This window comes from Spodoptera frugiperda, chromosome 27, assembly GCF_023101765.2.
Source record: "Spodoptera frugiperda isolate SF20-4 chromosome 27, AGI-APGP_CSIRO_Sfru_2.0, whole genome shotgun sequence".
Lineage (NCBI taxonomy): Eukaryota > Metazoa > Arthropoda > Insecta > Lepidoptera > Noctuidae > Spodoptera > Spodoptera frugiperda.
This window is the reverse complement of record NC_064238.1, coordinates 8,311,195-8,327,239: the sequence shown is the minus strand read 5'-3', so window position 1 is coordinate 8,327,239 and position 16,045 is coordinate 8,311,195. Positions and strand designations below refer to the sequence as shown.

At 38.9% G+C, this 16,045-nt stretch overlaps 2 protein-coding genes across 4 annotated transcripts; both read right to left on the bottom strand.

The window, feature by feature from the left end:
- Nucleotides 1-686: 686 nt before the first annotated feature.
- On the bottom strand, nucleotides 687-10,444 carry LOC118263763 (spondin-1). 3 transcript variants are annotated; one of them, XM_035575930.2, is made up of 16 exons: nucleotides 10,298-10,444; nucleotides 8,229-8,404; nucleotides 7,880-8,118; nucleotides 7,544-7,762; nucleotides 7,225-7,431; nucleotides 6,878-7,144; nucleotides 6,578-6,743; nucleotides 6,243-6,474; nucleotides 5,874-6,086; nucleotides 5,719-5,764; nucleotides 5,426-5,611; nucleotides 5,092-5,245; nucleotides 4,441-4,629; nucleotides 4,018-4,122; nucleotides 1,972-2,069; nucleotides 687-1,032 (listed from the first exon to the last, which is right to left on the bottom strand). In XM_035575930.2, the coding sequence occupies exons 1-16, from the start codon at nucleotides 10,381-10,383 to the stop codon at nucleotides 910-912; spliced, it is 2,706 nt and encodes a 901-aa protein (XP_035431823.2). In that variant the 5' UTR covers nucleotides 10,384-10,444; the 3' UTR covers nucleotides 687-909. The 3 variants fall into 3 exon arrangements, with proteins under 3 accessions (XP_035431823.2, XP_035431824.2, XP_035431825.2); XM_035575931.2 differs by lacking the exon at nucleotides 10,298-10,444 and adding an exon at nucleotides 10,108-10,247; XM_035575932.2 differs by lacking the exon at nucleotides 1,972-2,069.
- Nucleotides 10,445-11,533: 1,089 nt separating this feature from the next.
- Nucleotides 11,534-16,031, bottom strand: LOC118263765 (synembryn-A). Its single transcript, XM_050705380.1, has 8 exons — nucleotides 15,661-16,031; nucleotides 15,444-15,583; nucleotides 14,882-15,356; nucleotides 14,560-14,765; nucleotides 14,122-14,260; nucleotides 13,719-13,962; nucleotides 13,113-13,327; nucleotides 11,534-12,943 (listed from the first exon to the last, which is right to left on the bottom strand). Exons 1-8 carry the CDS (start codon nucleotides 15,742-15,744, stop codon nucleotides 12,788-12,790), a joined length of 1,659 nt encoding a protein of 552 aa, XP_050561337.1. The 5' UTR covers nucleotides 15,745-16,031; the 3' UTR covers nucleotides 11,534-12,787.
- Nucleotides 16,032-16,045: the final 14 nt, after the last annotated feature.

The following is a 16,045-nucleotide window of genomic DNA, read 5'->3' as shown; positions in this document are numbered from 1 at the left end:
TTGAAGACAAATAAAAATTTAATTGATTAATATTATGTTGTAATTTCCTTTTAGTAAATACCTTTCTAGATTAGTTTAAATATTCTGCTGCATTCGTCTGTGTTGCTAGAAACGTTTTATCCTAGATAGGTACCTAATACTAATTAATGCGGTAATTTCAATCCTTTAATGTAACTCCTGTAAACTAACGATCTACCAGTAGGATCCACAGCAAAAACACTGAAAGAAGAATTGAAGTCCACCCCAGGGACATTCCCAATTGTCTTGCATCGGATGCCGCACGCAGCGCAATAATCAATAGAGAAGCCAATCCCACTTCCCTCACGGATAGGAATACGATTTATGGATTATGATTAATAAGAATAAAAATATTGAGCATGATATTTCGAGAACCATATACATAGGTCCTACACCCATATGTTATTTTTTTACGTTTTACCCAATACCAAAAACACCAAGTAAAAGAACATTTGCGTTTCAAAGCCAATCGAATGAATAGAAGGTACTTGCACCAATGTTAGGGAAAACAACAAAACAAAATATTTACAAATCACCAAGCGAAACGTAACGTCATCGTGTGAATAGTAAATAACAGCCCTTTACAACACAATTAGTTATGCATTATTATTTTCATATGTAACAAACGATATTTACTTCAATTGAATGACAATGAAATAAAACAAGTATTTGTTCCAACAACAAGACATTTATTAAGTAAGTATGTTGAGTAGATATTTATTATATTCTATTCATTGTGATTACATGTGTTACTGAACCTGAATCGACTACATTGTAACATTGTTTGTATTATAAGGATATTAGATACACATACGGGATAAATACTGCGCATTAATTATACGTACTACTAAGTATTGAATGAAATGTTTTCTACTAATAAACGTCTTATGTCTAATCGTCATCGTAATTAAGATTTTCGGCACTTTCAACCGAATTGTTTGAAATAACCTTTTGGCAGTGCGTTGGGCGACACGCGCGACTTTTCATTAGGCGACGACAGCCTCTTCCAGGGCGCTGTTGGGCACACAAATATATCATCTGTTAGTTAAAGGAGGAAAACAATTCTTTTCAAATACAATCTACATACATCTCACAAGCACACTAAAACGTGCTTGTTTTTCGAATCCTAGTAAAGCTACTAATTCCTTGACGCTGCTGAAAAGTATACAAGTATAGGTAATAGCTAAGGAGGAAATGGACACCCAAGTGTAACCTCCAAAGTATAGTTCACAATCCGCTGAAGTTTTAGGTTTGTACGAAAATTACGACAGAATTATAATTGAATCAGCGTGACAAATCGTAAATAAATGTAATCATTTTCTTTTATCTTTAGCGTAGAAAATGCACATAATAAGAATAACCGCGTGTAACGTACCTTCACTATATGCGTTGTGTGTTACAAATCAGATTGGTATTACAGATTTCATTACAATAATTAATATTTCGGTGTAAATACGGCGAGTCTAATGAGAGAAGCAATTAAAAGTAAACCAATCATTACACGCTTCTCGCAACTCTTAAATAGCCATAAACTTGAAAAGAAAAGAATCTCGTTTACAACGTAAAAAATACACAAGTTTATGTAGGTATTGGTTCCTAGTGCTACCGATGTAATTCTCTGAACATTTAATATTGCTAACTTAGCCACAGAAAAACGTAGAGATAAAAAGCGTACAACATCAACATAGCCGATATAAATAAATTCTACCATGTCTCATTAACTTGTAAAAATATTGGCGCTGAAAGGGTAGAGCCTCAAGTTAAATTGTAATCTACTAATCATTCTCAAAATAAGAGACGCAATCAATCTAGCTGCATAGATTTAAAGAAGCTAGATGCACATCCCATTGACAAATGTAAAAAAATCTTAGTCTAATCTCTCTCGTCAAGTTGTCACTGTAAAAGTCCTAAAAATAGTAGAAAAGGAAAAGGAACATTGATATGATTACTTACCACGACCAGTCTATAATTAAGTTTGATAGCGAAGTCGCAATCCCCGATGCATTCGCTCCACCCCAACCAGGGTCCCGTCTCGCAGGTTACCGCCTCTACTGCTTATCAATAACATTTATTCGCTAAACAACTACGGACATCAACAAATATGATCAGGGGCGTCTCTAGCCCTTATAGCGCCCGTGTGCAATCAAGGGGCCTACTCCGGTTCTCGATTCCGAAGTTTCGTTTAATCTTCGGCCGTAGGTTTTATTGATCTACTAATAGAATTACTTGAAATAACGTTTTATTTTTAATTTAAAATCAGAACCTATTTATTTATCTTCATTTCATTCGTTCATTTTTGTTCACAAAGGTTGGCAATAAATCGAATTGTAGTACGAAATTTGCGAAGTTTCGGACGAAACTTAGTTTTGTGACACATTTGAATTAGAGTAGACCCCCAGTACCCTGGCGTCCTCTCGCATCCTATATCCGAGTGACCTTTTTTCAGTTAGTTTATTTATAGCTAATAACTTTGTGTATAAATTTATTCAACCTGTATTCTAGTCAATAAACTTTATTGACTGTACTATAATAGGTATTGTGTTACACGCTGTATAATTATGATTTTATGGTGTCACGACCGGCTGTCGGCACCCTAAGTAATACTCGGCGCACGAGTACCCTGCACACCCTGCACTATAAGTTTAAGACGCCCCTGAAGAAGATATAAGTTCTTCATGCAAATAACTATGTCGAGTCCTCTTAATCTCAGTAATTAGTGGCAGCGATGGTGTTAGAAATTAAAACATTAAAGATTAAGTTATTATTGATTCTATAGAAGATCGTGGTGGACTTGATAAAATGTGTGTTTTTTTTTTCTTTTAATGACTAACTTGAACTTGAAAATTCACCAGCGCCATTAGCTTCGATAGACTGAGATTCTAGTCTCGCCAGACATTTTATATTTTCTTGTGAACAAATGTACTATTGAGAAGTGCTGATTTGTGTGTCTGACGTCTGGACGAAATTCAGTGTCACCGGATAGGAGCGTCCGTGAGATAACAATAAATTTCTGGCGAGCCCAGGATCTTAGTCTACGAGCTTTCGAGATTTTAAGGTACCAAAAAATTTCTCGACGATGTATGAATGAGATAAAATATGAAAGTGGCTAAGTACAAATAATAAAATATATAGAAAAAATACTTAAATACATTTAAATTGTACATATAGATACATTCACATAAACGTGCAAGGTTCATTGACATAGTACTTAGATAAACATACTTATGTAATATATTTTAAGCAGTTATAAGTAGGTAAGTATTAATAAACGATAATATAAATTAAAACATGATTATGAAAAACCAATTCGCGTAAACGTGAAGAAAAGATAATTGTCGTTTTTTAATTTAGAACTCGTTTTTTAAATTTAGAACTCCAAAGAACAACGTCATTGATTGACTCGACTTACTTAAAAAAAGAATTGTTAGTATGTTTCCAAAAAGTACTGGCAACATAGATTTGTGACTAGTTCTTATAATAGTACAAAAGTATACATGCTTCATGCCGGCCGTATTGCATGCCATACAAACTTGCATGTCGTTTCTGTTTATTATAACCGTGCATGCTATTATTATGTAAGCTACTGGCATGTAATTCCGATTTTATTTTAATAATACAACGTAGAGCAATTCAATTTGTACCAAATCGAGGTAATTTTTTTATTGTTAAAACATTTCTGTTCAAAATCCATAAACAAAAAAATCTAGAGATTAAACTAAGCGGAACGCAATAAAAAACATAATCATTTCATATTTAAAAATCAATTGCTGTTCGTAAAACTCGAAAATGACTGGATCAATTTGGCTTATTTTATTTTTAAGGCATTTATGTGTTTGTTTAATGTTCAAAAAGTGTGAAAATGAACACTGGATGAGCGAATTCGCGGGCACAGATACTTTGATATTAAAAATTACAACATAACTGGTGAAAAGTCCTCCCTCTCATAATGGCAAGGTTTAAATGAAACTTAGTTTCAGACAGATATTAACAATTACTTACCATAAAGTGGTGGGCCGTCGTTCTGCAGGACTTCATTGTTCTCATGAGGAGGCGTCGGCTTCAGCTTCTTCAACGTTGTAAGAGAGTCGTTAGCAACCGTGGTCACTGGGAAAATACATTCTAATATCATACCTTATCGAAAGATCCTGCAAGTACAAGAATATTAAAAAAGGTATAAATAGGCCAAATCCTCCCCCATAGAAATATTATTATGATATTATGTTGTCTCCCATCCCCAAATCCCCAAAAGGCCAGTAACACACTTGTAACTTCTGTGATGTTGGTCTCTGGCAGATCTTCAAAGGCAGCACCGATAACTACCCTCATGAGTTCGGTCTGCTCCTTTGCCGAAATATTTCATAAAAATAAATAAGATCTAACTTAACTTCTTCCTTCCTCTCTTACACTCGTATGTGTACTTACCATTCACCTCAGTAATGTTGACCCTAGTCACGCAGGCGCGCAGGCAGTGGTCTCGAGTGCGGAAGTTGTTTCCATTGCCCCCACAACCACTGAATCCAAATGGTTCACAAGTCTTCTTGGCCCACTCGTAGAACCAACGCTCTTCGTAACCGCGGCAGTGGCCCACTGACAGCGGTTGCTTGCAAACCTCTGTTGGTCATTTTTGGATTTGTTATGAAGTTTTGACACGAATAACATTATACCACTACACTATAAGGACGGCCGTACACGGACTGCTCGAGCAGTTACAGCGAAATACACGGACCGCCGACTGCTCTAGGGCAGTCAACGGCTCGAGCAGTCGGTGTATGCCTCGCAACCGCTCGCGAGCGGTCGACGGCACGATGGAATTTCATCATGCAGTTGACGGCTTGAAGCGGTCGCGACTGCTCGAGCAGTCGTGTGTACGGCAGCGAATGAATGGCTATAGTTCATCGCGCAGTCGCGGCTTCAAGCAGTCGGTTATAACTGCTTGAAGCAGTCCGTGTATTTCGCTCAGCCGCTAACTGCTCGAGCAGTCTGTGTACGGCCGCCCTTATACATCATAAAGAAACAGAAACAAGTACACATATCAGATTCTCAAGTAGAAAAATCCTAAGTTATATAAGTTACCAAGAGGGACGGTGTTATTCAGGCAGCTGATATCATCTCCGTCGCAGAGTGCTTCTTGCTGTGTGAGAGTGAACTGGCAGCGGTCAATGAACTCCTGCACCTTGTTCTCGATCGCGGGGTCTTCGCCCGTCGTATTCTCGTGTGGAGTGTACGGCTACATTGGAAAAATTGGTTATACAGTCAACAGTACCCAATTATCAATTCGTAAGTTACGTTACGTAGGAAACTTCAGAAATACCAATAGCTCCCTAGCAATATTTTTAGCATATTATATACAGATTAACTTACTTTCTTGCTTGTCAAACCAAGTTCAATCCACAAGCATGTATCTTACCAACGACTGCAGCTCCATGAACCGTTTGCTCCACATATCGAAGAGGCGCCGTGTCATAGCAGCCTGCACTGTGGAGTTATGCACCACGTATAGGCGAGTGCGCAGGCGTCGACCGCGACCACACTTAGCCGAGCATGGAGACCAGCTACCCCACGGCGATACATGGCAGTCCCCACGAGGCGTGTCCTATTGTATCATCAAAAAGTTACAAACTAACCACTACTTCACAAGATTATTACTAAAAAATGCTGTCCATCACATGATCCAATAGATTAAAATACAAAAAGTCATACCACAAAGAACCAATCAAATGCACTTATGTTCGATTTTGGAGGAGGCCTGCAATAGAAACAACCCAATTAGCTTAGAAAACTAATAAACAATTTCACTTTTTAGAGGAATAATTTTAGGAAGTGATAGTCAACAGCTACAACAATAAGGGGCTTACTTCTGGCAGGGTCCCATTTCGCAGGGCATGGCTTGGCTCATAATGGTCCGTGCACGGTATCCGATATGGCAACGCTTATAGGCCCGGGGTACCACATAGTGTCGCACGCGCGCGCGCACTCCGCAGCCCTCACACGGCGACCACTCCGACCAGTTAGATACAGCGCATGGACCAGTGGACTCCGCTGGGTCCGGCTCGTATTCCGATGGTGCTCTATTGCGAAACAAGATCTCATTTGAAAACGCAAAAGTTAGTTAACTACAGTAAAAGGTCTGTCTGTTCAAGTAAAATAATGAAAAGCATCTTCATTATACCTTAACGGGTAACTGTGTCCTTTAGTAAGGACAGTTAAAATATGTGGGAACATACCTGCAATGCATTCTTGGGCCATGGCACCGGCGGTAGTCAGTAAGTGGCACTCGGCAAGCCTCGGCATACGCACGGGTGGGCCATATGTAGTCTCTCTGGCGGGTGGCGCGGCCAGGTCCGCACGATACGCTGCAGGGGCCCCATTGACCCCACGCGTGAACTGCACAAGCTCCCCCACTTGCTGCTGTACCCTGACCTACCTGATGCTCCGGCACCCGATCTGGCTCTCCCTCTAAAAAAATATTAAATGATTTTCTTCACCTTCGCAACTCTACTCACTTCAAAAACTTTACATAAGTAGCTATTTACAATTCAAATTGCACAATATACGTTACCAGTTCCATCACAACTCTTTTCATAAAGCCGTAGTCGTGTGAGCCTCAGTCTGGCAAAGGGTCTCATTTCACCGTTGGTGCTGTAGAAAGGAGAGCGAGCATCGCGAGGCCAATCTGGCCTTAATGCACGAACCGGCGTTGCCGGGATCGTAGGATTGCGGTGAGACTGCATGACAACAAAAACACCAAAATTAAATTGAATAAAGCGAAAAATAAACTTTTTGTAACCTAAACATATGTAAAATATTTACTTAAGAACTGTCATAAGTTGAATTAATTTAGGTATAAATCTCTTCTTACCGTATAAGTTACACCATTATCAGTTCCAGCATCATAAGGGTACAGAGGTATGGTAACAGATCTGCTCCACGTACAATTAGCATTGCATAACTCGAGAGCAGACACTCCCACGATCCAGTCCGGAGAGGGTGCTAACTTAGCGGCGAGTGACATCAAGTGATGCTTCGCGTCAACTCGAAACACTGCAAACGTGTTAGGGATCCCAGCCCCGCCAACTTGCTGCCACGATATACCACGCGCTTTGATTATTGTCCTGATGTGGTCGCTCTGTACAAATAAAAACTTTGACTGAGTATGCGCAGTACGGAGTACATTAGTTACATGCATGCAATTATCATACCACTTACCTCAGCCTTCAGTTCCTTCTCTAGAGCTACAGTAGTGCCATCGTCAGCCAGTCGCCTGACACCGGGGCTAGCCACACGTCCCTCCTGCCACACTCGGAACTGCGCGGTGTGCGATGCACCAATGACATCACCAAAGTGTGCGTGTGCACTCTCCGGCGGAAACTCGCGAGGGTGCGTGTTGCGAGACCATAGGCATTCGAAAGTTACCTGTTCAATATCCTCAACTTAACAAAGAACCTTTTTGGAACACGTAACGTTACGATATCGACGTAAGAAATACAAGTCAAACTCAATCAATTGGAAGAATTATTGCACTTACTTCATACTTGGCTTCATCACAGGCACAACATGGTTCAATGATAGGCGGTAATTTGGCTAAGTAATGCGGTGCGGCGGGAGCTGAGCACAGCTCTCGGGCCAGCACGGACCAGCCTCCACCACCAGCGCCCACCCCGGGGTAAGGGCCCACACGTGCGCACACCCTTACGCACATCTCAGGCGTACTCGCGCCCATACCAGACGGTGCATTCCAAATTACCTATCATAACATGAATAGAACCACTTAATCAAATCATATCCAAGTCAAACCAGAACTTTTGTTCAACAACCCGACGGTGAACTTTAAAGTAAAATTCGAATGGGTACTACTACTAACCTGAACTTCAGTCTTGGGATGTGCAGTAGCATTATCAACGGACGGGGAACAGACTTCCACAATTTTCGCCTGAGCATCATACGCTTGGAACGTACCCAGCGTCAGGTTAGCAGCCTTGGTCTCGTTAGATTGGTTATTGCCCTTGTCAATTTTGGGCTGGTCGGATTTTACTTCGACCCATATCATGAATCCTATGAATGGCGTGGGTCCTTGTCCACTATCTATGCCTTGAAGCGATACTAGAAACAATCGCAGAGAAATTAATCATACTATCCTGTATAAATGTTCAGGACACATCTCTCAAATATGTAAGTATGCGAATTAAAACTCGCAATATTTTCACAAATACCTGTGTACAGTTCTCCAGGCAGGAATAAATCAGGTTCGCCAGAAACGCTGATGCGGTAGTGCTCATCAGAGGGTGAAGCATGTGCAGGCGCCCGTTCACACTTAGTTGCCGGTGTTGGCGTCGGCGCAGTAGCTGGCACAGCAGCCGACGCACAGGCTACCAGCGCCACCAAACCACTAGCACACACACAATACCTTCTTATAACCACTGATGAGATAAACATATCGGGGAAGGTGGTACATATGGAATGGTACACAATGCTAAGGTTTATTGCCCTAAAAACGCTGTAACTTTGCAAATAAAGTTCATTTATTAAAACCAAAGATTCGAATGTAACGTCAAACAATTAGCCTATTTTTTTAAAGAATAACACCAAATACTGAAATAACCACCTTTTACCACAAAAAATAATCTATGTAAAAACATACGCAACATTAAACTAGTACGGACATGATATTTCAGACATTGATATTAATTGTTTTGTTGTTATTTTCTTCAGGACACTTCTATCGCCATCACACTTTGTACCCAGGTGGGGACGGTATTTAAACGATCCACCAAAAGAAGACTAGCATGCGAAACTTCGCCGACAATCGTTTTACCTCGAGGGATATTACCACTTTCCCTCCATCTTTATTGCAAATTAAACGAACCCCATAACTCCGCTTTAAACCGTTAGTAGTCATGATTTATGACTTCAAGTCTACTCTTTTATGTAAATCACCTAAATCTGCTTTTAAGATACCCACGCATACCAATTCATATTTTATTTACCCTATGCTCATACATATCTAATGAGTAGAAACAAAGTTCTTGCAGTTAGCGCAAGGGTTAAAATCGCAGCTTAAATGGATATTGCCAGTTTTATTTTGCAACCATTTAGTTCCAAACTATTACTCTCGTTATAACGTAACTATTTAAATAACCGTCTCACTTATGACCGTAGATGATAAAATAATATTTCAATTCATAATTCAAGTTTAATTCCCACATAAGTACCACTCTTGTTTCACCACCAGTTACTTAGGTACATATAGACACGTTCTGAGAAAGTGTGAACTTTGAAAGAATTTTACTTTCATTGAGAAGTTGAAGTTGTTGGGTTGGGGTAGGTCAGTTACTATTCCCATGTAAGAATACCTGATAGCAATAGATAGACGTTTTCCTCTAGTTAGAATCTCGCTAGACGAACGAGACGCTGACTACGCCTATTAAGGAGACTTCCCGCCTTTTGTGAGCAACAGAGACATTTCCTAATAAATCTTTGCAAAATGAGTGGCGAATCAAATGTGAATGTACACCATTCCTCGTTACAATGAAACATAAGAATGATCAATAAGCCGGTCCGTTGTGAGATATTCCGTATGTTTAATTACACCGGTTTACAATCTTAATTATTTTAATTAATTTGATTTCAGTTACTCTTCGGATTGTACATTAATTGATAAATTGATTAATGTAATAAATATAATTGATTACTTAAAAGGCCATTAAAATTCGTAACATGTTTTCCGAATTTACCGGCAGAAATACCTAAATGTTAAGACCGCACTTTTCTAAAAAGTTTATGTAAGTATCACGAACTACGTTAACGCTGAAGTAGAAATAATAAAAAAGAGGACGTGGAAATGAAATAAAACAAAAATTCCACGCATGTGCACCTGAGCTCCAGACAAAAGTGCAAGCAATCGATTCCCAAATTGAACATTCATACACGGAAAATATATTTCAGTATAGATCTTTTGTCATAACTAAACAAAGAGAGGTAGAAATCACGGACCGAACACTCTTCTGGTAATGAGCTAATTATTGGGAGCCGTTATAAATACGATGATGTTAATTAAATCCGTATGAAAGTATGATAATTAATGATACCCACAGTAATTCCATTTCGCGAATTCGTCGAGCGCAATCGCACGGAGCGCGACAAGCAGCCGCCCTGTATTCCCGCCCTGCGAGAGCCGACTGAGTTGACGCTTGGCGCCGGGAGTCGGGACACAACTACATACACAGGGATGTACGACCTTTCGCTCCTACCCTTCCCGTCCGCTATAGGTGAGCTTGCTTACCCAATAATTGCTTGTAATTGATTTTCAACGCGCGTGTCTGTCCGGCGCGGATGCGCTCGTGTTCTCTCGGGCATTGTGCAGAGCATCAATCAATGCTGCACTGCCGACATACCTACGTGTACACTATGTATGTACTGGTATATACGGAATACAATATAGTTCCTGGGACTGTGATCGATAGACGCCATCTCCCGATGTACGCTTTTAAGCACCCTTTATGATGTTGTGATGTTATGAAATATGTCCCGCCAGGAGAGATTTATTTCCTCGGTTCCTTTAGGATTGCTCTTGTCACTTGAATATTTTATGGATTTCGTGCTTTATGTCCGCTATCAACACATTTACGACTCGTGATGATTGTTTCGATAATATTAAACTGAAATATTAAAACAATAAGACAATAACATCCCTTTTAATACCTATCGATGATAGATATGTCTCAGCTTTACATAAAACACCACTTTTGACCAGTTAATTAAATATGAAATTAGGGGTGATCAAGAAGTCAATCCGGAAAATAAAATCAAAATTTGCCCACGCTATACCCGTCACGGGAGTCGAATCCAAGACTTAGTACGGTACTCGGTAGTTGCGACTAACCAACCGAGGTAGCGAAATGTTAAAAAGAATATTAGGTAACATAACGCTTGGTATTTTGAAACGGATGGTAGAGTTGCAGCCAGTGTAGATAATAAATACATTTTAAGGTTTAAGCACGTGTCTACTAATGTTATTAAATCGGTGTAAAGAAGAGCAAACTATTGCCAAACACCGCAAAAAATTTGAACTCCGAATTAAAAATTGAAAACTCAAAACCTCGCGCTTAACCACAAGTCGCCATGATCCTTACCAGTTCACCCACAAACTAGAATTTGTTTTACGTATAACGAGATCGAATCATTACCGTTTAACCCTCTAATTGGTTGATTAATTGGAGCAGGTCAATCAGAATATCGTCATAAACGTGTCGATCACGAATCACGATAAAGGTAAAACAAACTTGTACTAAGCCCTCAGACCAACTGATTTAGGTTAAAGTGAGCAGCTTGATGCAGGTCGCTTCCAACCGGCCTATCTGGAAGTCACTGGAGGAGGCCTACGTTCAGCAGTGATGTCTTCTAACTGTTACGATGAATAGATTATCTTTAGGAATTCTTGCCAGTGTTGAGAATTTGGCACCCAGTCCGTTTACAAACAACTGCTATCAGATCTATGGTTATAGATTAATGAAACAAGTTTACTTTCTAAATAGATTTATTTCATTAATAAATAAATACCAAACATTAAAATTGTAATAACATTACATTCAAAAAACATAATATTAACAGATTTTTGTTACAATAAAATACTTAAATATCCTACTAATTACTGATTTATTCCTACGAAATATTTGAATATATCGAATGAATCTTCAAAAATTCTAATACATTTTAGAACATTTTAATCGATGTCAGGTGTTCATTTAAATCCAAGCTTTAATGTAATACGCGTTATATTAACAAGCTATATTGCACTAAGGAGTTATAAAGAAATACTTTGGTAATTACAAATACATAAGTAACGCAATCATGTATTCTACTTAGTACTAATGGCACAAAATATATGACGACTTAGGCCACTACAGGTCCCTAGGTTGTCTAGTTACAACATGCAATCAATAGGAATCTATCTAGAATTTTTTTACTTATAATTCCCAATATGAACACTGTAATCTATATGATATTGAAATGGCCCGCTTTAAATAAAATAAATATGTAATTTGTTTAATGATATCACACAATAAGTCTACTTACAAATAACGAATACATTACACAGAGTTTAAAAAATCGTAGAAGTATATTCATCGAACTTAAGGCAGCTCTAGTAACGGCAGTAACAGCCTGCTCCGTACAATCAGATTGGTTAAGGCTAGGCTGGCAATTATTACGCTACTTTACAAACTAATCTACATGATCCTTGATATTGCATACCTTCGCATCCCACATGACTTAGCTTTCATTTGTTCGCCAAAAACCTCGCTACACCAAACCTCAATACAATAAAAATATATTTCTCTTACTATGTAAAAATTCCTTTAAACTCTACCCACTATTCAATGTAAATCGAAGATCAAAATACTAACTTGAAGAAACCTATTTATTCAAACATGCACTATAATCCCAAATGTCTAATCTATGCCTAATTCAATCGAATATCTAATTGGAAGTAGTTGCAACCCTTGTTTCCCATTCTCACTTTGGCCATACAAGAATATTGAATTTGAAAATTCCTTACAAACGCATTTCTGACGTCATCCAGATCCAGATGAATAAATTAATTTAGGTATTCATCTTTGGGGCAGATATTTTCGAATTTTAATGCACGATCCGAATCAACAGCAGGATTCGTTCGATTGACGTCGCCATAGTCCTGTTGTTGCCTATACTTAGTGCATCAAATATACGACAAGGTACCGCATGTTGAAGTCCTTTACGTTGTTATCCCGTTTCTTTAGGACTGTGGTCTATTCGGCGGATGTTCCCTTAGCTCAAGCACATGCTCCACGGCTTGCGGTCGACCGTCCGGGCCGATACGCGCCGGCTTCATCACGCCTTCAGTCACCATCTTGTCGAATAGATTCACCAACTTCATCGCCTCATATTCTTTCTGCGGAAAGAAAGTTTTTTTTAAGAGACGCTAGAATGTAGAATCGTTAATACTAATTCTACTTCAGTATCGTAGTGCATGACTAATTGGATTGTTACTTAGTACTTAGCATTGACCGCAAATGAGGACATACGCACGATAAATGACGGCTAGTTACATAAAATTCTACCTGTTCATCACTCATTCCTTCAAAGGGGTTAATGCGAGGAGGTCGAGTGCACCCCACGACGGGGTCAATGTTCGGCTGTGCCTCCAAATATTCCTCGGTGTCCGAGTCGTCACTGCTAGACGAGTAGTCGCCAGTTCGGCCGCCGCTTAGAAGCCCTTTCTGTGCAAGGTGACCGGCGGCATTGCCGAAACCAGTGTACTTCACCATCCGGCCCACTATTAACAAAAATATTTATTGTGTTTACTGAATCGCTACATATAGGATTAAATAAGGATTTATACATTTTGCCCTTAGAAAATATATAAAGATGAAGAGTTTGTTTGTTTGTTTAAACGCGCTAATCTCTGAAACCACTTGTCAGGTGGAAAAAGTATTTTTGAGTCCAATAGTCTATTTATAGAGAAAGGCTATAAGACATCACACTACGATCAATAAAAGCTGAGCAGAGCGGGTGCTGTAGCTAATCAATTAATAAATTCACATCATAGATTTATATACCCGTTATAATATTTCGCAAAATATTTACTTCGCTTAGGCAAATTACAAATAAAGAAAACAAACACAAATATTTGTATCCTTTTGTGAAATGTCAACTGGGAAACAAACCTTTTTCTTTACACAGGATAAATAGAAACTCGGCAACCAAGTCCCTGACTGACGTGACAGGTGTGGTTAGGAGCCTGCAGAGCTGGTTCCTCAATGTGTTGCCTTTCTCGGGGGGACGGGACACGTCACGAAGGGGCGGCAACACCACCTGACGTAGGTACTTCCTCTGGGAACGACATCCACGCGAACTCTTGTTCAACACTGTCAGTATTGGTGACAGGTTTTCATACTGATTTTTGGTGCCCTGAAATAATGTATTTTATTAATTAAAGAAAGAGCATTTTTAATAAGATAAAGACAGCAGTCATTCAAGAAGTCAAGATAATGCATAAATGAATAGTATTAAATGAAATACATCAAATAGATGAGTACCTTGTTGATAAGTAATAAGATTGTTACTTACTGTAGTTATTGTTAGCCTGTATTGTAACAGTAGAATGAGAGCTTGTAATGCATCCATATTCCTCCCATCAAACTCATATTGAGCTCTTTCTCCCTTAGCTAGCTCTGGAGTCAAGTAGGGGTAAAACATTGGTGGAACACTGGAAAACAGAATTTAAATTACATTAATTAATCATTAATAAAAGTTGTGTCATGATGGCAGAGTATGTTACATTTGTGTTATCACTATCCCCATTCTTTCTGCAGGTTTAGCAGGAGCAAATTCAGGGACTACACATTTGACAGACATGGGGCAGCAGAAGTCTCTGATTAACCTTTATAAAACTCCATTGCACCAGCTCAGTGTAGAGCTACTTGATATAAGAATATCAAGTGCCATTCACAATGATGATGATTGATCATGGGGTTAAAAATATTTTCATTCCAATAGCAAACATACCTTGTAAGCAAATTAGCAATATTACTGCGCAACTCCATGAGTTTCTCCTCAGTGGATGTATGTGCATAGAGGAGGGCAGTCATCACTGGCATTAGTTTCAGATACATAGCCTCCTCCTCCTCATCTGTTGGTTCCTCAGAACCAGATTGCAGGATCAAATTGAACTGGGTCTTGAGAATCTCACAGACTATGGCTTGTTGGTTGTCCTGGATAAATAAATAAATTATCTGATAAATATAGATTATGAAATTATTCACAAATAAATCCTTTGATAAATGACTAAAGGTTGTTAATTAGTTGACATAGAGTTAACAATTCATACCTGTAGAAAACAGTGGTGGGCCCCATCAACCAAGCCACTACTACTTGAAGCCTGGTCGTCAGCATTAGAAGCTTCTGTTAATATTTCCCCCAGACAATTAATCAAGTATTCCATACCATGAAGCTCATCTTTTATTTTATTTTTTATATCATGCCTCAGAGCAGTTAGGATGAAAAGTAATTTCAAGTCAAACAGCATGATTTCTTCCTTGAAGGGCATGTCTCTGTAGATCCTCAGCCGGGCCACTAGTCCCTGAGCTATGGATGTATGGGCACAGAGAGCTCGGGCCACTTCACTGTTGAATGTCAGGTTGCAAAGACATTTTAATGCCTCAACTGCAACATCCTTCTCCATTACCTCCAGTGGCACCATGGCCTCTTCATCAAGAGCCTCGAAATTATACAAGCCTGCTCTTTCTATGAGTGTTGTTATCCATTTTTCACAGATCAAGTTTTCCAGATCAGTTTTGTCTCGGCTGCAAGTAAACATAATTCTAAGATTGTAAACTTATTCTGCAATGGATGTCAATTGTTTGTGAATGTTTTAATTATATATTACAAACCTTAATACTCTTATTGCTGCTAAGCAAAGAGCATGGGCTGATCCCGAAGACTTGTCTTGTAAACGTTGAAACAAAGCTGTCCATAACAAAGCTCTTTGATTCTTTTCTGCCAAGTTAGGGAAAGTAAAAGCATTTTCATTCTGAAAATTAAAATACAATCAATGTTAATAGCTTTTCCACTTCAAGTTTTACTCTAATCTAATTATACAACACTTACTTTTTTCAGGAAGTTCTGTAATATTTGGCAGACCTCTTCTACATTCTCATTAGTACTGAGGATTTCGATTTCGCATTCTTCCATGTTAGAAGGATTGTATTATTAAGTTTTACTGTTTAAGAACGTAAGTTTTCCTGGATTATTGTTTTCGATTCTCATAGATACAATACACTCAGAATACCACCATAGTTTTTGTATATGAATCCTAATAGATCAGAATAGATAGTATTAATACGTGATACTTCCAAGTTTAGATAAATTTACTTATCAAGCTTCCAAGACGGCACAAAAACATAAAAATTGATTGTATTTTTGACCAAAGATCATAGACAAGACAGGTAATCGACGACTTCTCTGCTGAACTCTGCTCTCCACTGACACTGAC

Bases quoted from the DNA above. Each gene is read 5' to 3' on its own strand.
- LOC118263765 (XM_050705380.1), bottom strand. From the start codon at position 15,744: ATGGAAGAATGCGAAATCGAAATCCTCAGTACTAATGAGAATGTAGAA. The intron at 15,584-15,660 runs GTAAGTGTTGTA...TTTAATTTTCAG, and splicing joins TACAGAACTTCCTGAAAAAA to AATGAAAATGCTTTTACTTT. The intron at 14,261-14,559 runs GTATGTTTGCTA...TCTGTTTTCCAG, and splicing joins ATTGCTAATTTGCTTACAAG to TGTTCCACCAATGTTTTACC.
- LOC118263763 (XM_035575930.2), bottom strand. From the start codon at position 10,383: ATGCTCTGCACAATGCCCGAGAGAACACGAGCGCATCCGCGCCGGACA. The intron at 5,765-5,873 runs GTAAGCCCCTTA...TTTCTATTGCAG, and splicing joins GAAATGGGACCCTGCCAGAA to GCCTCCTCCAAAATCGAACA. The intron at 5,612-5,718 runs GTATGACTTTTT...ATGATACAATAG, and splicing joins CATTTGATTGGTTCTTTGTG to GACACGCCTCGTGGGGACTG.